Genomic DNA, 21612 nt, shown 5'->3' with positions numbered 1-21612 from the left:
CTTGAGACCCAACTGGCAGGGGTTTGCATTTTCTGGGTTTGGCTTTTGTAGGGAGAGATGGTTGACTCTCTTTCTCTGATAAATACGAATGTTGGTAAATGGGCAAGAAAAAAATAAATAAATAAAGGTCAGCTACACATTTTAAACATTTCTTTCAATGCCCGGAATTAGAACACGAATCTGCCCGACTTGCTTCTGACACCCAGACTGATAAGACGTGGGCTTGTTGGGATGAGCAAATCCTGAAAGAATCGATAATGAAGAGGCATCACCATATAGGAGTAACTCTTTCGTTGAATTTACTTACCTCGATTAGCTCTGATATACCCTGTGCGGCCTCAGTTTCTGGGGCCTCCGGCCCACCAGGCTTTGCCGCGACAGGAATGATAGGTGAGTCATGGAATCTGAAATAGAAAATCAAAAGCATCAGCATGAGACTACAAGTCCTCAAGGGCATATCCCTTGCAAGAAAAAAAAAAAATCCAAACAAAAAGTTGCCCCTGCAGGTGAACTCAAGTTTCATCCAGTTTTCAGGCTGGACTGTGTCTGCCATCATCGCCTTTGCTCTTCATGTCCAGACTTTCTTATTTTCACCTACAATTAGTGTGGGCTAATGTGGGCTAGTGGATAGAGCATGGGCCTTGAAGTCAGAGGACGTGGGTTCTAATCCCAGCTCTGCCACCTGTCTGCTGTGTGACCTTGGACATGGCAACTTCTCTGTGCCCCAGTTACCTCAACTGTAAATTGAAGATTAAGACTGTCAGCCCAATGTGGAACAGGGATGGTGTCTGACCTGATTACCCTGTATCTACCCCAGGGCTTAGGAGAGTGCTTAGCCCACAGTAAGTGCTTAACAAATACCAAAATTATTAATATTTATTGTTATTCCAAGTAATCCAGGAGATTAGAAGGGGAAATTGTCTTTAGAAGGGGAAATTTTCAACTCTTCTAAACCCAGAAGTCGACTTCCTTTAGCACCTACTTCATCAAAATTCTCCTCATCATTCAATAGGGATGGGAAGCAACATGGCCTAGTGGAAAGAGCACAGGCCTGGGAGTCGGAGGACCTGGGCTCTAATCCCGGCTCTGCCACTTGTCTGTTGTGTTACCTTGGGCAAGTCACGTAACTTCTCTGGGCCTCATTTGCCTCATTTGTAAAACGGGGATTAAATCCTACTCCCTCCTGCTTAGTCTGTTAGCCTGATGTGGTCATCTTGTATCTAGGCCAATGCTCGGTTCGGTGCTTGGCCCGAAATATGCACTAACTTCATTCAATCGTATTTATTGCGTGCTTACTGTGTGCAGGGCACTGTACTAAGCGCTTACCTAACAAGTACCATAATTAATTCATTATTAAGTGTCTCTACACAGAGTGATGGGCTAGTACCGGTATCGCTGTAATTGTGCAGATTAAAAAAAACCCTGCCCTGTGGAAACTTAAAAGTGAAAAGGACGCTCTTAATGGAGACCGCTTTGGGTAACCCATCAGTCGGGAAGCCCGAATCTCTTAAAAATAATTTACCCAATGAGACATTGAGAAGATCGTCCTAAATGGAAGAGACTCATCCAAGTAGAATGCTGCCACGAGTGATGGGTGGGACGACTAGAGGGAAAACAGAGGCGATTTTGAAGGGAAGCCAGGGAGGTCTGGAAACAGGGTGCGAGTAAAGCAAAAAATGCCAATGTTCCCGTTTGAATCATTTTGAGGTGGGAGCCTGCCTTCTTTACTTGGCACTGAGCTGCCTGCTCCTGAGACTCCACGGTGGAGCGAGTACTCCCTGGCATGTGTGCCGAGGAGAGGGCCTGGCTCTGACACAGAGGGATGAGCCTTCAACTGCCCCTGTGCCAGGCGGCCAGTCGGTTATTGGCAGCGCTGCCCATTCCTGCGACCACCTCATTGATAAAATGGAGATTAAGAATGCAAGCCCTATGTGAGACAGGGACTGTGTCCAACCTGATTAGCTCATATCTATGCTAGTGCTTAGAACAGTGTCTGGCACATAGTGAGCGCTCAACAGATACCATAGGAATGAGACAACACTATTCCCAACAGACATGAGGGAGGATGACGGGGATTACAGGCCCATCAATCAATGGTATTTACTGAGCACTTACTGTGTGCAGAGCACTGTACTAAGCGCTTGGAGAGTACCATATAACAATAAACAGCCAAATTCCCTGCCCATAATGAGCTTACACACCCGGGGGCTCTGACACAGCTGGCCGGATGCAAACTCCTGCCTAGGGACCTGTGGGATTCCCCTGGTCCTCACCGGACCAACTCTCGCTGCCTCCGTGGTTTCAAATGCCTTAAAACCTGGTCCTTGCCTCTCTTCCCACCATGCATAGTGTGGGGTAATACTCGTTTTGGGCAGGGAATGTGTCTGTGGTACTTTGCACACATTAAGCGCTCAATAAATACAACAATGAATGGATGCCTTGGCCCAAGGACCCTTCCACACACACCGCCACCCCCCCGTTTCAGCCTGAGGCAATTTTTACATTCATCCCTGCTTAGGAGCCACTTTTCTGATGGCAGCTGCCAGGATAAGAGCGTGAATCATGTCCTGCCTCCTACCTTCTAAAGACAGAGAAGCAGTGTGACTTGCCCAAAGTCACACAGCTGACAATTGATGGAGCTGGGATTTAAACTCATGACCTCTGACTCCAAAGCCTGTGCTCTTTCCACTGAGCCACGCTGTTTCTCTGCTTCACTGCTGTCTATTGAGCACTTACTATGTGAAGAGCACCGTACCAAGCGCTTGGAAGAGTACAGAGTTGGCAGACATGTTCCCTGTCCACAACGGGCTTACAGTCTAGAGAATCAAGCCAGTCAAGTCTCCTGAGTGGTGTAGAAAAGCCAGGCAGGGCTAGAGCCCCACCGTGGAAGTTGCAATAATTTGGGGATGGAGAACGTCATCTTCCCCTGCATTTCCACAGTTCAAGAATCTCAAGGCAGTTGACAACTCCCTTCAACTCCCTTCTGCAACACCCTGACTTGCTCCCTTTATTCACTCCCCTCTCCCAGCCCCACAGCACTTAGGTACATATCTGTAATTTATTTATGATAATAATAATAATGACATTTATTAAGCGCTTACTATGTGCAAAGCACTGTTCTAAGCACTGGGGAGGTTACAAGGTGATCAAGTTGTCCCACGTGGGGCTCACAGTCTTAATCCCCATTTTACAGATGAGGTAACTGAGGCTCAGAGAAGTTAAGTGACTTGCCCAAGGTCACACAGCAGACATGTGGTGGAGCCGGGATTCGAACCCATGACCTCTGACTCCAAAGCCCGTGCTCTTTCCACTGAGCCATGCTGCTTCATTTATATTAATGTCTGTCTCCCACTATAGACTGTCAGCTTGTTGTGGGGAGGGAATGTTATATTGCTATATTGTTCTCCCCCACGTGCTTAGCACAGTGCTCTGCACACAGTAAGCACTCAATAAATACAAATGATTGTCTGACACCCATTGCTAGGTGGTGATAGTATGCTCCCCGTGCCACACGTGAAAGGAAATCTTGCTGGGTGCCGCAGGCCTCTCAATCCCCCGTCCTTGCCTCCGGGGTAGATTGTGGATAGAACCTCGGAATCCAGATTTCCAGCTCTCTAGATCGCATTGCAATAGATTTTCCTCAAAGGGGGAAATTGCCATTTCCAACGGCATGCTAAGAAAGGAAGTAAACAAGAGCCGGCGTTTTAAAGCCAGCAACGAAAACAGGCTCCGCGGGCTGATGAAAAAACAAAAATCCATGCAACCCCCACTCGGCTCCAAAAGGTCGGGGCAACCAGATGACACAAACAGAAGGGGGAAGATTCCAAGTAAGTGCTCGGTCCTATAAAGCCATCAATTACTGTACACGAGGGGCGGGCCAAAATGTCATTTTGCTTGTTTCCTTAAACGTGGCGATTTTCATCTCCGGAAGGAGAAGGGCCAAATACGTGAAAAGGAGTGAGAAAGTGGAACGAGTAAAGAATGGGAAAAGCAAGGGAAGGAAGAACGGAAGGAGAGAGAGGAGAAAAATGGGAGTATGCGCTCCTCCCCCTTGTCGATAAAGAGAGGTCTTGAGATCACGAAGTTATCAAGCACTAATCCAGTATACAAGGTATTTGCTCTGTTTATGTGCCATAAGCCTGAGGCCTGGAGGGACAGAGGAGGATAGAAATGTGCGTTGAGAATTCCAGCGATTAACCATAAAGCTTTCGGAAATTCAATTATTTTTATCCAAATACTTTTGGGCAATGTAGTGTAATAAAACGGGAATTAATGTTGAACCAGGTGCCTTGCTCCTCTAAACGGGATCCCGGGTCCCGGTACCAGCTGGAGGCGTCCTGAACATGACGGGCCGGCAATGGAGCTCCCAGGGGAAAGCAGGCCTCACTGCACTTCCAGCGTGGGTCTGGACGCCACGGCATTTTGGCTTCTGGCAGGAAAAGAGGAAGGCTTGTGGGAAAAAGAAGGGCGGTTTTTTACCCCTCCCTCTGAACTCAGCTTCTGGATCCTGCTCCGCTTCCAGGTTTTGGAGGTGTGGAGAGCCAAAACCCAGGGAGGAAATGTTGGGTCGATCTTTCTCCTCTTCTTGCAATCTCGTATCTCTTCCTGCCTCCAGTGCCCTACGTAGTCGTCCTGCCAACACCTCTAGCTCAACTAACCCAAAACTGAACTCCTCATCTCCCCTTCCAAATCCACTCTTCCACGTCTCCTTCCCAACAGGAGTGACAACACAACCGTCCTCCCCGTCTCGACTCCTCTCTCTTTCTCTTTCCCTCCCGCCTTTGCAATCTGTTGCTCAAACTTGGTGATTCTCCCTCTATGTCATTTCCGGAACCCACCTCCATCTCCACCCAAACTGCCACCACCCTGGTCCAGGTATTTGCCATAGTCCACCTTACTGAATCAGCCTCCTTGCGCAATTTCCTGCCTTCAGTCTCTCCACTCTCCAGTCTATACTTCCCTCTACTGCCCAGATCATTTTTCAAAAATATCATTCTAAACAGGTTTCCCCACTCTTCAGTAACCTCCAATGGTTGCCCAGTCCTCTCTGCATCAAGCAGAAACTCCTTACCGTTAGCTTTAAAGCACTCCATCGGCTCTCCCCCATTTTCAAAGCCCTTCTGAAACCACATCACTACCAGAAGGCCTTCTCTGATTAATCTCTCATCCCTCCACCCTATGGCCCCACAACCGATACTTCAACGCTTCCGCATCACTTAAGCACTTGGGTACTCAAATTCATTCCTTCTGCACTTGGAGAAGCAGCGTGGCTCAGTGGAAAGAGCACAGGCTTTGGAGTCAGAGGTCATGGGTTCAAATCCCAGCTCCGCCAGTTGTCAGCTGTGTGACTTTGGGCAAATCACTTAATAATAATAATAATAATAATTGGCATTTGTTAAGCGCTTACTATGTGCAAAGCACTGTTCTAAGCGCTGGGGGGATACAATGTGATCAAGTTGTCCCACGTGGGGCTCACAGTCTTAGTCCCCATTTTTACGGATGAGGGAACTGAGGCTCAGAGAAGTGAAGTGACTTGCCCAAGGTCACACAGCAGACTTGTGGCGGAGCCGGGATTCGAACCCACGACCTCTGACTCCAAAGCCCGGGCTCTTTCCACTGAGCCACGCTGCTTCTCTGTGCCTCAGTTCTCTCTTAACTTCTCTGTGCCTCAGTTACCTCATCTGTAAAATGGGGATTAAGACTGTGAGCCCCCCGTGGGACAACCTGATGAACTTGTAACCTCCCCAGCGCTTAGAACAGTGCTTTGCACATAGTAAGTGCTTAATAAAAGCCATCATTATTATTATTATTACTCATCAATTAATGGCATTGAGCACTATGTGCAGAGCACTATACTAAGCGCTTGGGAGAGCACAATACAACAGAATTTGTTTATGTACATATCTCTATTCTCTATCGCTTTTCCCTGCCTGCCATCTATTTTAGATTCGAGATTGTAAGCTCTTGGATGACAGGGATCATATCTACTAACTCCCAATCAGTCATATTTATTGAATGTGTACTGTGCGCAGAGCACTGAACTCAGCGCTTGGGAGAATACAATATAAGATTATAACAGATTTGGAAGACACCTTTCCAGCCCACAACGAGCTTACGGTCTAATTCTCCCAAGCACTTAGTACGTTGTTCCACACACACATAGCAGAATTTAAATAAATACTACTGACTGACTGAATTGAGACTGCTATTTTAAAATTTGCTATCTACACTATCTTTCTTCTAGCTTTCTCTTGTTTTCTAGAATCCCCTAGTGGGGAAATTGGCAGGTGGGAGAGTGAGCAAGACTCGGGTGTTGTGAATTAATCGGGGAAGGCTTCTTGGAGGAGTGGTATTTTAGAAGGGCTTCAATATGGAGGAGAGGGAGGGGGGAAGAAAACTGTAGGCTGGGGAAGCAGCATGAGGGAGCGGTCAGAAGGAGGAGAGTTAAGAGCAAGGGATGGTTAGAAGGTGACCTTGGGAAGGAGGAGGGTTGGTGACAGGGATACCAGAGAGGAGGCTAAAGTTCAACCACTTCTGATGAAAATGAACCCTGCCTTCACATAAGACAAAATGAACGGGACTGACTAAGGTAAGGAACACACAATGATTCCATCCTGAAGAAGAATAAGGGAAAAGGACGAGGTCAATGACATCTTCATTTTAAGGTTTTTAACAGCCAGTTGTCTGCTTTTCACTTTCACTGTGATAATGGGCCCCAAACAGCTGAAGGCCATAAAAATTAAGATGGGAGGGAGGATTACTGAGATGGGGAAGAACTGAATAAATTTCCTCATGGCATGAAGGAAAAATGGAAGATCTGCCTATAAGCCTTTAACTTCACCAGTCTAATCCCAAAAGAGAAACAGCATGGCCTAATGGATAGAGCACGGGCCTGGGAGTCAGAAAGTCCTGGATTCTAATCCTGGATCCCCCACTTGTCTGCTGTGTGACCTTGACTAAGTAACAACTTCTCTGTGACTCAGTTACCTCATCTGTAAAATGGGGGTTAAGACTGTGAGCCCCATGTGGGACATGGACTATGTCCAACCTGAGCATTTTATATGTACCCCAGGGCTTAGAACAGTGCCTGGCACGTAGTAAGCACTTAACAAATATCATTAAAAAAATTAAAAAATATAAAGAGCACTACTGACAGAAGACATGGAGAAAGTGGAAGTTGGTAGGATTTTTTTTTCCCCTCATCTTTAGTTCCATCATTAGTTTGTCATGGGCAGGGAACATGTCTACCATGTAGCAGCGTGGCTTAGTGGAAAGTGCCAGGGATTTGGAGTCAGAGGTCAGGGGTTCAAATCCCGGTTCCGCCAATTGTCTGCTGTGTGACTCTGGGCAAGTCACTTAACTTCTCTGGGCCTCAGTTACCTCACCTGTAAAATGGGGATGAAGACTGTGAGCTCCCCCGGGACAACCTAATCACCTTGTAACCTCCCCAGTGCTTAGAACAGTGCTAGCGCTTAATAAATGCCATCATTATTATTACCAATTCTGTTATATTATACTCTACCAAGCGCTTAGTACAGTGCTCTGCACATAGTAAGCACTCAGTAAATACCACTGATTGATTCACTGATTGATTTCAGGGTGACTAAAAGCAAGGAGCTTCTGGAATGTCTAGACATTCAAGATAGTAGTAATAGTATTAATTAAGTGCATGCTGTGGGTGGAGCACTGTGCTAAGTGCTGGGAGGGAATTAAACACAGTCCCTTGTCCCTTGTGGAGCCCACAGTCTGAAAAGGCTCTTAGAAAATCATTCAAAACCTCATTATCACCTAGGTTTCTGTCAAGAAATTTGATCTCTGACCCCCAAATTAGAAGGTATCATCTCAGAGTAAAAAATAAAAATGAACAGAGATTTGTAGAAAATTCTGCTAAAAACTGAATTCATTCATCTAATTAGCTCAACTGTTCATTTCTAATAGTTCCACTTCTGTACAGTGAACACATCCATTCCTGTCTCCAAAGTCTCCATTTAGAATATATGAAACCAAAAATGATAGTGACTTTAAAGCAGCAGAAGAAAAGACCTATTCTACCCTCTGACAAGTAAATAAAACTGCAGCAAGATCAAATAATTCACTAAAAAGAAGATATAATTTTTTATCTCCACTTTTACAGTCTCATATCCACTTCCGCTGGGAATAACAAAGTCTGAATTCTTATGCAACACTTATCTAAATGTGTCGATTTTATCTGATTGATTAATTTTGCTAACAAAAGGCAGAACTATGAAATCTTTTATGACACATTTGGTGCCTTCACAGAGATGGGGCTTTAATTTAACAAACTTAAGAAGTCTCAGACAGAGCTGCAGGTGTCTGCTCTGGGAAAAAAAAAATAATAATAATCAGGAAGGTATATCAATCTTTATGGCAGGGGAAACAAAAACACTTTATACTTGTTTGCCCTCCACAGACAGGCTCGAAGGAGAAGTGAAAGCTGCAGGATATTGTCTCTGCGCTGCATATCCAAAAGGAAGCTTCGCTCTATCTCAGTGACCGCTCTTTCGTATCGATCAAGACGAACGGAGAAATTGATAAAACAATAAGATTTTCCGACATTGTGTAGCCGGACAAGGACACTATCCCCACAATATCAGAACGAGTAATTCTTGAAGTAGCTTATGTCACCGGGCTGTTCCAGGTCCTCCTCTTTGCTTTGGTAGCCCCGACACCTCACAGAGGCTCATCTCCTCCTACCGACTTCATTCCTCTCAGGACTTTACCTACCTGCAATCGATCCCCGAGCCCAGCAGTTCAGCCACACCATTCCCCACCTTCACAGGGGACAAGAATTTCCAAGGGGCCTTTGGCTTTACTTTGGAAAATAAATAGATCTTTACCCCCAACTCGTCTCTAGGCTGCAAGCTCGTCTCTGGACTGTGAGCTCATTGTGGGCAAGAAATGTGTCTGTTTACTGCTATACTGTTCTCTCTCAAGCGCCTAGTACAGAGCTTTGCACACAGTAAGCGCTCAATAAACATGACTGAAAGAAACCCTCCCCGCCAGGAGAGTAAATGCCTCTGAACATAATTCAAATTCATCCACACGGCAGCACTCTGGTGTGAACAGCGCTACACTGTAAGGGCGCTCTGCTCCCTAATCAAGTGTCAAAACCTTTTTTATAATAAAAATAATCACGGTGATATTTGTTGAGCCTTACTCTGTGCCAAGAAAATTGGGTAGGACACAGTCCACACTGGGGGCTCGGTCTAAGGAGGAGGGAGGTCAGCTATTGAATCCCGCTTTTAGATGAGAAAGCTGAAGCACACAAAAGTGAAGCAACTTGCCCAAGGCCACCCAGCACATGAGTGGCAGAGTCGAGATTAGAACCCGAATCCTCTGACTCCAAGGATCATGCTCTTTCCACTAGGCCATGCTGCTTTTAACAATCCAAAAGCAAGACCACATTGCAAATTATGCCTTGGTACTAGAATGAACATTCCCAAAAGAAAGCCAGGGTCGCGATAACATATTGCCAGTTGGTCCCCTCCTCATTTTTTAGCAGTACAAGCCAGAGTAGGAATAGTAGCAGTAGTAGTCGTATGTACGGTGCTCTGACTGGACGCACTGCACTGTATTACGCACTTGGGAAGTGCAAAACAAAGAAGTGACATACTCCCTGGCCACAATCAATCAATGCTATTTATTGAGGGCTTCCCGGGCACAGAGCACTGTACTGAACACTTGGGATAGTACCATATAACAGAGTTGGTAGACACACTCCCTGTACGCAAGGAGCTCACAGTCTAGAGAAGGTGACAGGGAATAAAATAAGTTATGGATATGTGTGTAAGTGCTGTGAAGCTGAGGATGGGGTGAATATCATGACAAGTAGCGTGGCTTAGTGGAAATAATAATAATAATGATGGCATTTGGGCCTGGGAGTCAGAGGACCTGGGTTCTAATCCCTGGCTCTGCCACTTGTCTGCTGTGTGACCTTGGGTCACACAATTTCTCGGTGCCTCAGTTATCTCCTCTGTAAAATGGGGATTAAAACTGTGAGCCCCATGAAGGACATGGACCGTGCCCAGCCTGATCATCCTGTATCTACCCCAGATATTAGTACAGTGCCTGGCACGTGGTGAGTGCTTAACATACAACATCAAAAAAATCCACCAAGTGCTTAAAGGATACAGATCAAAGCGCATAGGTGACATAGAAGGGAGACAGAGTAAAGGAAATGGGGATTTAGTAGCGGAAGGCCTCTTGGAGGAGAGGTGATCTTAATAAGGCTTTGAAGGTGGGGAGAGTGATCGTCTGTCGAAAATGAATGGGGGGTGAGGGGGAGTTCCTGGCCAGAGGGAGGCCGTGGGCAAGGGGTTGGCAGCGAGACAGACGAGATTCGGGTGGAGTGAGCAGATTGTATTAGAGGATTGAAGCATACTGGTTGGGTTGTTGTACAAGATCGGCGACTTAAGGGAGGAGGTTGTGAGTTGACTGATTGCTCTAAAGCTGATGGTGAGGAGTTTCTGTTTGACAGGAAGGTGAATGGGCAAAGCCGGATGTTCTCAAGGAGTAGATAGATGTAGACCGAAGGAACGGTTTTTTAGAAAAATGATCTGGGCAGCAGAGTGAACTATCGACTGGAGTGGTGAGACACAGAAGGCAGGAGGGGTCAGCGAGGAGGCTGATGTACTAGTCAAGGCGGGATAGGAGAAGTGCTTGGATCAGCGTCGTAGCAGTTTGGATGGAGAGGAAAAGGCAGATTTTAGCACTGTTGCACAGGGTGAACTGAAGACAGGATTTGGGGACAGATGGAATGAGAGAGGGGAGTCAAGGAGCTCATGCTGTAACCGCCCAATTGAATGGGACGGGACTTCTCTTTTGACTACTTTCGTTGCAATAATCATCACCAATCCACAGTCAGTAACTCACTTTGTATTTTCCAGCGTCTTCTGCATCTTCCTGGTCATTTTGTCAATAGCTGCCTGCCTCTTTCCCTCTGGCAGCAGATCTATCTTGTTCAGGACCACAATCATTTTCTTGCAAGCAATTTGCCCAATGACCAGGCATTCTGCTGACTGAGTCTGCATCCCTTTGGTCACATCAATTACCAGCATCATCAGGTCAATAATCTGTGCACCTAGAGAAAGAGAACACAGGGTTAAATTTAAAAAAATCATCCTCTACAGATGGAATGAAACTGTCTGATAAGGTCCACCCTCAACAGTCACCCAGTGCAAACTGCAATTTTTTTTTTTTTTGCTTAAAATGTACACATTGCCACATTTCCTGAAAATGTACCGCTAAGCTGGGCTCAGTGCCCTCTGATAACTAAATGATTTCCAAATTGCAAATCAGGACAAGCTGGACAACAAAAGAGAATCCGGAGTGTTTTCCCCGAAAATCCGGATCCTTGACAGCTGACATGAAAAGGACAGAAAAGGGGGAAAGGCCTGGAAACATGTAATAAGTTGTCGATGATTCCGGCAAGTTCTAAAATACACGCTGGAGAGCAGAATCACCTTTAATGAGCCAGAAAAGGAATGAGCAGTTGTGGTCAGCAGAACCTGGGAGAGGAATGGGGTGGAGGGTGAACCAATCACATATTGTTTTGCCATCCTGGGACCCGTGAAAGAGAACATTTAGCTCTCCAAAGGGGGGCTTCCTCTTACCTTTTTCTTTTCCTTCCCAACTGGGGCTCCCGCTCCACCCTACTGCTCCTCATTGGTGACTTTCCCATTTCTGACCTGCCTTTTTCGCCTGTCAGTCCGCCTAGGAAGCCCTCCCTCCTCCTCAATCAGTGGTATTTATTGAGCACTTACTTGGTGCAGAGCACTGTATAAAGTGCTTGGGAGAGTACGATAAAACAGAATTGGTAGACACAGTCCCCTCACTAACCCATGTCTCTCCTCTCTTTCAAATCCCTCGGAAAAGAAAGACTCCACTAGAGCAATCAATTGTATGTACTGAGCGCTTACTGGGTGCAGAGCACTGTACTAAGCACTTGGGAGAGTACAAAAGAACAGTGTAACAAATGCATTCCCCGCCCACAGTGAGCATGGCTGATTAATCCCCTGCTTCACCGTCACAGCCAGACCATCCCACCAGTCAACCCAATATGCATTCATTTATGTGTCTCCACTGAAAAGCCTGAGTGACACTGGGTACTTTAGCAGCAAAGTGACAGGGATTGTGGGTGAAACATTGATGCACTCCTGGATATGTCTGCATGTGCGTGTCTCTTATGAGACGTAGACCCGGGCCGCTGTGAGTTACTGGAGCAGTTCCACAAACCTCCTCTACCTGACAAACCTAACTTCAAGTGGCAAGGCAGGAAAAATCGTACTGGAAAAATAACTAGTGGAAAGGCAATTGGCTGGTCTGCATTCTAATCCTGGCTCTTCCTGCTATAGGTCCTTGGGCAAATCACTTAACTTCTCTATGCCCCAATTCCACATCTGTAAAATGAGGACCAAATACCTGCTCTCCTTTCCCCGCTTAGACTATGAGCCCTGTGAGGGACAGGGACTGCGTCTGATCTGAGGTACTGTATCTACTCCAGCACTTAGTACAGTGTGTGGCGCATAGCATTATCATCACCATTACAGTAATAGTAATGATGAAAATAATGGTACTTGTTAAACGCTACATGCCAAGCACTGTATTAAGCGCCGGGGTGGATACAAGTAAATCGGGTTGGACATGGTCCCTGTCATTCACTCATTCATTCAATCGTATTTATTGAGTGCTTACTGTGTGCAGAGCACTGTACTAAGCACTTGGGAAGTACAAGTTGGTAACATATAGAGATGGTCCCTACCCAACAACGGGCTCACAGTCCAGAAGTGGGGAGACAGACAACAAAACAAAACGTGTGGACAGGTGTCAAGTCATCAGAATAAATAGAATTAAAGCTAAATGCACATCATTAACAAAATAAATAGAATAGTAAATATGTACAAGTAAAATAAAGTAATAAATCTGTACAAACATATATACAGGTGCTGTGATACAGGTACCACGTGGAGCTCACAGTCTCAATCCTCATTTTACAGCTGAGGTAACTGAGGCCCAGAGAAGTGAAGCAACTTGCCCAAGGTCACACAGCAGACTCGTGGCAGAGCCGGGATTAGAACCCATGACCTTCTGACTCCCAGGCCCATGCTCTAGCCACTAAGCCATGCTGGTGCTAGAATGCAGTCAGACCACCAACTTCAAAGGCAATGCCCAGCACATCAGGCTTTCTCTGGGTGTTAAATGGGAGGAGAACGAGTGCCAATAAAATACCCAAATAGCTGCTCTTTGGTGAGGTTTAAAAGGGGGTAATCATAATTAGGTGGATTGGAGAAACATCTTCAAGACACAATGAAGTGAAACTTCAGATGACCTGACGAATCCATGACAATGGAGACAATGACAGAAGGCAGATCGGTCTGTTGTTATTCAGCACTCAGAAACAGGGTGACTGTCTTGGAGCGGAGACCTCAGGACATCACTGACATCGGCAGGGAGAAATTCAAACCGCACCAGGTGGTGGGAATAACCAATGAATTGCGCAAAAAGGTTCCATCTTCATATGCACATAATTGTCACTGGCGTGTTAGTCTTATCAGCCATACTCGCACACCGTTGCAATCTCTCTGTCAATAGCATCATCTCCAAGCCCGAAAGACAGCTGAAAATGTGTATGTGGAGATCTGCTGTTATCTTATCAAAATGAATCCTCTATGCACTGATTTATTTACATACCTTTTCATGACTACATTCAGTTCTGCCATCATGCATGTTTACACTATGCATTTTGGCTAGAGCGCTATTGGGGAATTATGGGACATTCTTCTGACAAAGTGTCAGAAAAAAACGCCGCTTGCACATCTGCATGTACCCGTGAGGGCAGAAATGGGGCGAGTACCAGAACATCGGAGAACCGGGGATACATGTATTTATGGAGACAAATGGGGAATTAAGTGGGGGGGGGGTGGGGGGCTGCTGGAATGCATCCCCATATTTTCCCATGAAACGATAGTTTGCCAAGGGCCATTTTTGCTAATAACAAACTCTCAAGAGAGCATCTTCTTGACATTAGAGAAGGAATACTGAGTGTAGGAGTGAATCCTATGCATACTGCACAAACAACAGCAAGGGACACAGAGAGATCTTGATACAATTCAAGTCACAGGACTTAAATTCTAATCCTGGCTCTGCCACTAGTCCACTATGTGACCTTGGGCAAGTTACTTCACTTATCTGGGCCTCAGTTTCCTAATCTGTAAAATGGGGATTAAATCCTAATCTCTCCTGCTTAGAATGTGAACCCAATGTGGGACAGGGACTGCATCCAACCTGATTATCTTGTATCTACCCCAGGACTTAAGACAATGCTTGGTACACAGTAAGTGTTTAAATATCATTACCATTATTACTATCATTATTTTAAAAACAAGCAAATTAAAATTAACCCAAAGATATCTTACAAGCCAAAATAAAGAGCATCTGATAGTAGTAATTAACAAACTGACATTTGTTAAAACCTGATGTTGGCCACTCTGAAAATTCACTTCACAGTTCTATGACAGCTCAACAAACACAAGCAAATTCTCCCTGTCCTTCCATTCAGCGGATCATCAATCAATCAATCAATCAATCGTATTTATTGAGCGCTTACTATGTGCAGAGCACTGTACTAAGCGCTTGGGAAGTACAAATTGGCATCACATAGAGACAGTCCCTACCCGATAGTGGGCTCACAGTCTAAAAGGGGGAGACAGAGAACAGAACCAAACATACCAACAAAATAAAATAAGTAGGATAGAAATGTAAAAGTAAAATAAATACATAAATAAATAAACAGAGTAATAAATATGTACAACCATAAATAAATCATCAGTTACATTAGGTCTAATAATAAATAATAATTATGATGGTATTTGTTAAGCGCTTACTGTGCCAGGCACTGTACTAAGCACTGGGGTGGATACAAGCAATTCGGGCTGGACACAGTCCCTGTCCCATGTGCGGCTCAGTCTCAATCCCCATTTGACAGATGAGGTAACTGAGGCCCAGAGAAGTTAAGTGACATGCCCAAGGTCACAGAGCAGATACGTGGCAGAGCTGGGATTAGAACCCATGACCTTCTGACTCCCAGGCCTATGCTCTATTCACTACGCCATGTTTAGATTTACCTACAGTCTATTTTTACACAGAAGCTGAGTTTCATGAGGGAGGGAGGGAGAGGGAGAGGGAGAGGGAGAGGGAGAGGGAGAGGGAGAGGGAGAGGGAGAGGGAGAGGGAGAGAGAGAGAGAGAGAGAGAGAGAGGGAGAGAGAGAGAGAAACAGAGAGCACACTCTAGGTTATCAAAGAAATCGCTGATTTTGCCCCAAGAGGTGACAAGCAAGGTCAGATTTTGTCTGCCTGACCCAACCCAATTCCTGATCCAGCCCCAGCAAAATCCCAGGATTCATTCCTTCATCCGAATCTGGCCAGTGAACCCGCTGTTGGGTAGGGACCATCTCTATATGTTGCCAAATTGTACTTACCAAGCGCTTAGTACAGTGCTCTGCACACAGTGAGCACTCAAAACGATTGAATGAATGAATGAATGAATGAATAGGGCCACGGGCCATATTTGCCGCAGATGCCGACATGCAAGTCTCCCCATGCACCGCTTGAACAGTCAAACAACCCCAACCTAAGATCGGTGGCGGCCCTAGAGCAAAATAATCAAAACAATGGCACTTACTGAGTGCTTACTGTGTGCAGAGCACTGCACTGAGCACTTGGGAAAGGACATACAAGAGTCAGTAGTCACGTTCCCTGCCCACAACAAGCTTCCAGTCTAGAGGGGAGTACCGGGGCTGGAAGAGGAGTGCCCAAACCCGCCTTCCTGAGGGACGTTCTCCTCCTCCTCTGGACTGTGAGCTTGTTGTGGGCAGGGAATTCAACTACACTGTCCTTGCCCAAGCGCTCAGTACCTTGCTCTGCACCTGGTGAGCACTCAATAAATACCCGTGATAGACTTTTGGCCCTGGGCCAGACCGGACTAGGTCTCCCAAGGATCTTCTGGCATGAGGGCTCATGGTTGGGGCCCCCTCCCTTTCCTAGCTCCGGAAGAGAACTGGACGTCAAGTGGACAAAAGAGACCATTCAAGGACCCGCTGAAACGTGATATGAAATGCTGCGTCAAGGGGCACAGAGCGAGTAAAAATGGAGTTCAATTTGAATGAAATTGTCGTTTTGAAAAAACAAGAAATCCACCAAGCAGACGAAGGGAAGGCCCACCAGTTGCACACCCTTCTTTTCTGTTCCACACACGCACCCAGCAAAAAAAGTGACTGGCAGCATAATCTTTAAATACAAAAGGCCGTGCTACGCAGAGACGCCTGTTCAAACAGGCTTCGCCAGAGCATGTGTGAGCCTCGTGTGGTACAGGGACCGTGTCCGATCCGATGATCTTGCAACTACCCTGGCGCTTAACACATAGGAAGCGTTTAACAAATGCCACGATGATCATTTGCATATGGCTTTAAGTGGGGACTGATTTAAATAGACTACCCTTTGTTTACTGAAAAGTGCCATTTTTTGGTCTAAAAATTAAATGACCTAGCTGGTTCATAAAAGCGATTATAAATCCCTTGCCTTCTCACTTGGCATTAAAGGGGAATGTTGCATGTGCGTAGTGTATTTTACAGCTCATTCCTGTTGGGATCGACTGGCAGTCAAAGAAGATGAAGTTCACATCATTTGAGCACTCAGGAGCAATTTCAGTACCCTGTAGATTTTCCAACTCTACGAAGACATGTGTAAGCTCTATTTTTTTCAAATGGCTTTTGTTAAGCACTTACTATTGTGCCAGCACTGTACTAACTGCTGGGGTTGATACAAACTAATCAGGTTGGACCCAGTTCCCATCCCACCTGGGGCTCGCAGTCTTAATCCCCATTGCACAGATGAGGTAACGGAGGCACAGAAAAGTGAAGTGACTTGTCCGAGGTCTCACAACAGACAAGTGGCAGAGCTGGGATTAGAACCCAGATCCCTCCATTCCCAGGCCCGTGCTCTACCCATTAGGCCCCGCCACTTCTCTGTTCATTAAGGCGTGACAGAAATCTTTATCCCCAAAAGGCAGGAGATGCCAAACTGACCCCAACTGCACCAAAGATTTCCATGACTTAATGAAACTGTCCCCCCCAAACTCACACACATTGGTAACTTTAGAACAGCCACAGAGCATTGCTGGTTACTTCTGCCACTTATTTTTTTCCACCAGACTTTCGATCAGAAGCACAAGGAAGTGACACGACTGCCGCACTCTTTCAAAATCCGTACCATTTCTCCCAAATGAATGTGTCGCTTTTCTAATTCCCATGAACCCTGGGTAGAAAATCATTTTGAGGCTGGAGATCATGGGTGAGAGAGTGGGTGGGAAACACAGCAGCAAAAATTAAGGGCTACAAATGACCCTCTATATTCTTCGGTCTATCAGAGCTTTACATCTCTTGGAATTGACTACAGAAATATTGAACGATACAGCAGGATCCTTATCTCCACAGGGTTAAAAGCTGCTCCAGCATTTTTTTTTATTAGAAATCTCCAATTCTGTGGGTGAACTACCTCAATAATTTCCACCAAAAAATAAAGAAATAAAGAACTATTATAACTAATAGTTAGTTAATAGAACTAATAAACTATTATATTATATTATATATATTGTATATATTATATATTATATTATATATTATATTATATTAACTATATTAACTATTATAACTAATAGTTAGTTAATAGAACTAATAAAGAACTCTCCGTTCCTGAGAGGCCCGCCCGCCATCACACCGCGTGGCCCCCGCTGCTCCCGGAAGGCTCCTCTCCTCCGAGCGCCGCCATAGACGCCCCCTGCTTCCACCCCCACCCACTTAAGTGACCTTCCTTAAGTGACCTGTCCCCCAACCCCCATTCCCGGTCCGGTCCTGACTCCCCTCCCCCAGACCCCGGGAAAAAGGCCCTTGTTATCACCAAGTTACATTAACGACAAACCCACTCGCACCTACTCAGCCTTCCCGTCCCGGAATCGACCCCCGGCCCACGTCCTCCCCCGGGCCTGGAATGCCCTCCCTCTGCCCATCCGCCAAGCTAGCTCTCTTCCTCCCTTCAAGTCCCTACTGAGAGCTCATCTCCTCCAGGAGGCCTTCCCAGACTGAGCCCCTTCTTTCCTCTCCCCCTCGTCCCCCTCTCCATCCCCCGCCTCTTACCTCCTTCCCTTCTCCACAGCACCAGTATATATGTATATATGTTTGTACATATTTATTACTCTATTTATTTATTTTACTTGTACCTATCTATTCTATTTATTTTATTTTGTTAGTATGCTTGGTTTTGTTCTCTGTCTCCCCCTTCTAGACTGTGAGCCCACTGTTGGGTAGGGACTGTCTCTACATGTTGCCAGCTTGTACTTCCCAAGCGCTTAGTACAGTGCTCTGCACACAGTAAGCACTCAATAAATACGATTGATTAATTGATTGATGAACTATGCAAAGTGTAAAACATGGTAGAGGACAAGCTAGCAATCAAGATGCAAATTCCCGGCTCCGCCACTTCATCATCATCATCATCATCAATCGTATTTATTGAGCGCTTACTATGTGCAGAGCACTGTACTAAGCGCTTGGGAAGTACAAATTGGCAACATATAGAGACAATCTGCTGTGTGACCTCAGGCAAATCATTTCACTTCTCTGGGCCTCAGTTACGTCATTTGGAAAATGGGGTTTAGACTGTTAGCCCCACATGGGACAAGGATGGTGTTCAACCTGATTTGTTTGTATCCACCCCAGCGTGGAGTACAGTGCCTGGCATGTAGTAAGGGCCTAACAAATACCACAGTTATTATTATTACCCCCATGTCATGCACACAACAGTTTCATGCCTACCAACTCTGTTGTACTGTCCTCTCCCCAGCTCTTAGTTCAGTGCTCTGCATAAAGTAAGCGCTCAGTAAATACCACCGACTGATTGACACTGCATTGCACTTAGGACCAGATTAATGAAGGGGCTCAAGGGACCTGAGTCCCGGGGTCTTGCCTGGGCTAAGGGTCCCCTCCCCTCCCCACCAGTACTCCACAAAGAGAAGCAGGGTGGCCTGGTGGATAGAGTACGGCCCTGAGAGTCAGAAAGACCTGGGTTCTAATCCGGGATCCACTGCTTTTCTGCTGTGTGACCTTGGGTATGTCACTGCACTTCTCTGTGCCTTAGTTACCACATCTGGAAAATGTGCATGACGACTGTGAGCCCCATATGGGATGTAGACCGTGTCCAACCTGATTAGGTTGCATCTACCCCAGACCTTAGAAGGGGCCTGGGAGTCAGGACCTGGGTTCTAATCCCAGCTCTGCCACTTGTCTGTTGTGTGACTACGGGCAAGTCATTTAACATCTCCGTGACTCAACTGTAAAATGGGGATACCTGGTCTCCCTCCTACTTAGACTGTGAGCCTCGTGCGAGACAGAGATTGTGTCCAACCTAATTAACTTGTACCTTCCCCAGTGGTTAGAACAGTGTTTGACACACAGTAAGTGCTTAACAAATATCATGAAAAAAAAGCGCCTGCCATATAGTAGGCACTTTAATATTCATTCATATTTATTGAGTGCTTACTGTGTGCAGAGCACTGTACTAAGCACTTGGGAAGTACAAGTTGGCAAAATATAGAGACGGTCCCTACCCAACAATGGGCTCACAGTCTAGAAGGGGGAGACAGAAAACAAAACATGTGGACAGGTGTCAAGTCATCAGAACAAATAGAATTAAAGCTATATGAACATCATTAACAAAATAAATAGAATAGTAAATATGTACAAGTACAATAAATAGAGTAATAAATCCGTACAAATGTATACAGGTGCAGTGGGGAGGAGAAGGAGGTAGGGCGGTGGGGGGGGGGGGAGAGAGGAAAAAGGGGGCTCAGTCTGGGAAGGCCTCTTGGAAGAGGTGAGCTCTCCGTAGGACTTTGAAGGGAGGAAAAGAGCTAGCTTGGCGGATGTGTGGAGAGAGGGCATTCCAGGCCAGGGGGAGGACGCGGACCGTAATATCACCTTCCCTCATCTGGCCTCGCCACACCTTCCCCTGTCCTCAAAATCCACAACCGCAAAGGCTCCACACCAGCTGCAGCCCCAAGAAATCAGCTTTGGGTGGGAGGTGCGGAAAAGAGTGGCACTAGACAGGCTAATAGCCTCATTAGCAATAGCTAGTGGCCTAATCAATTGCTGGGCAACTATGGCTGTTAATGGGTTGAGAGAGTTGGGGGAAGGAGAGGCACCTCACCAGGCTCTAGCCCCTTAAAGAGGGAGATGGCTCTACTCTTATGATGCAGTGTGATACCATTCACTCATTCATTTGCATTTACTGAGCGCTTACTGTGTGCAGAGCACTGTACTAAGCACTTGGGAGAGTACAACAGACATTCCCTTCCCACAATGAGCTCAATCATAGTAAATAAATCAGAATAAATAGTATTTATTAAGCACCTACTATATGCAGAGCACTCTACTAAGACCTTGGGAGAGTAAAATACAATTAGTAGACATGACATCATGACCTGGTCATTAATATTGACATCACACATCACAAGTGGACAGGGGGCCACAAAATCTATTAGCTCCAGTCCAATGCAGAGTTTTAAATAGCCCTGTTCGTGCTATAGGCAGGTAGGCACAGTCCCGAAAAACGTTCCTGAATTTTGTCACTGCATTCTATCCAAACACACAGACCGTGGAAGCATATGTTCTGGAAGAACTGAATATACTCTGGCATGTTCTCTTAAAGATACTAACAGAAAGGCCTGTGCTTTGCACAGGGGCAGTGGTAAAGAGTATTTTAGAGGTAGGGTGGAGGCTCACAAGGGAATACAGTCGGGAAACTAAAAGGGGAGAACCCGCAGGAAAAATATAAAAGAAAAGAGACAAGCAGCTCATGCTTGGGGGTACATTCCAGCCAAGAACAGGCCACATTTACAAGGATCACACAGTTTCAATTCTATTCATTCAATCGTATTTATTGAGCGCTTACTGTGTGCAGAGCACCATGCTAAATGCTTGGGAGAGTACAACAATAAACAGACACATTCCCTGCCCACAAGGAGCTTACAGCCTAGAGCGGGGGAGAGAGGCATTAATATAAATAAATTGCAGATAATTCTATATGCTTGTATGCATAAATGGGAATTTATCTCTCCTATAGACATAGCTCACGATACAGCCAGCTTATTTTCCTGGAAGATATGGTTGCATTTTGTTAATGGCATTTGTTAAGCGCCTACTATGTGCCAGGCACTGTTCTAAGCACTAGGGTAGATAGATACAAGATAATCAGGTTGGACACAGTCTGTGTCCCTTATGGAGTTCGCAGTCTTAATCCCTATTTTACAGATGAGGGAACTGAGGCACAGAGAAGTGACTTGCCCAAGGTCACCCAGCAGACGAGCGGCAGAGCCGGGATTAGAACCCAGGTCTTCCTGACTCCCAGGCCCGTGCTCTATCCACTAAGCCATGCTGTTTCCCTATTGTGAGATAAATTTTCCCTATACATGTTATAAATTAGGATCTGTTCTAAAACCTTTTGGAAAGTAATATGAAATTCCTTTACACGCTATACAGTGT

The 21612-nt window shown here is 45.8% G+C and overlaps 1 protein-coding gene across 1 annotated transcript in view; it reads right to left on the bottom strand.

Annotated features, from left to right (window-relative positions):
* EEFSEC (eukaryotic elongation factor, selenocysteine-tRNA specific) overlaps positions 1–21612 on the bottom strand; it is a 319718-nt gene that overhangs the window by 214686 nt on the left and 83420 nt on the right. The window contains exons 2-3 of the mRNA XM_038740228.1: positions 10894–11101; positions 308–404 (exon numbers count right to left, since the gene is read on the bottom strand). Coding sequence (XP_038596156.1) covers positions 308–404; positions 10894–11101 — 305 coding nt within the window. The remainder of the gene's footprint in view (positions 1–307; positions 405–10893; positions 11102–21612) is intronic.

This window comes from Tachyglossus aculeatus, chromosome X1 (assembly GCF_015852505.1).
Source record: "Tachyglossus aculeatus isolate mTacAcu1 chromosome X1, mTacAcu1.pri, whole genome shotgun sequence".
In the NCBI taxonomy this organism is placed as follows: domain Eukaryota; kingdom Metazoa; phylum Chordata; class Mammalia; order Monotremata; family Tachyglossidae; genus Tachyglossus; species Tachyglossus aculeatus.
The sequence above is the reverse complement of the archived record's forward strand: the minus strand, read 5'-3'. Positions and strand labels throughout refer to the sequence as shown.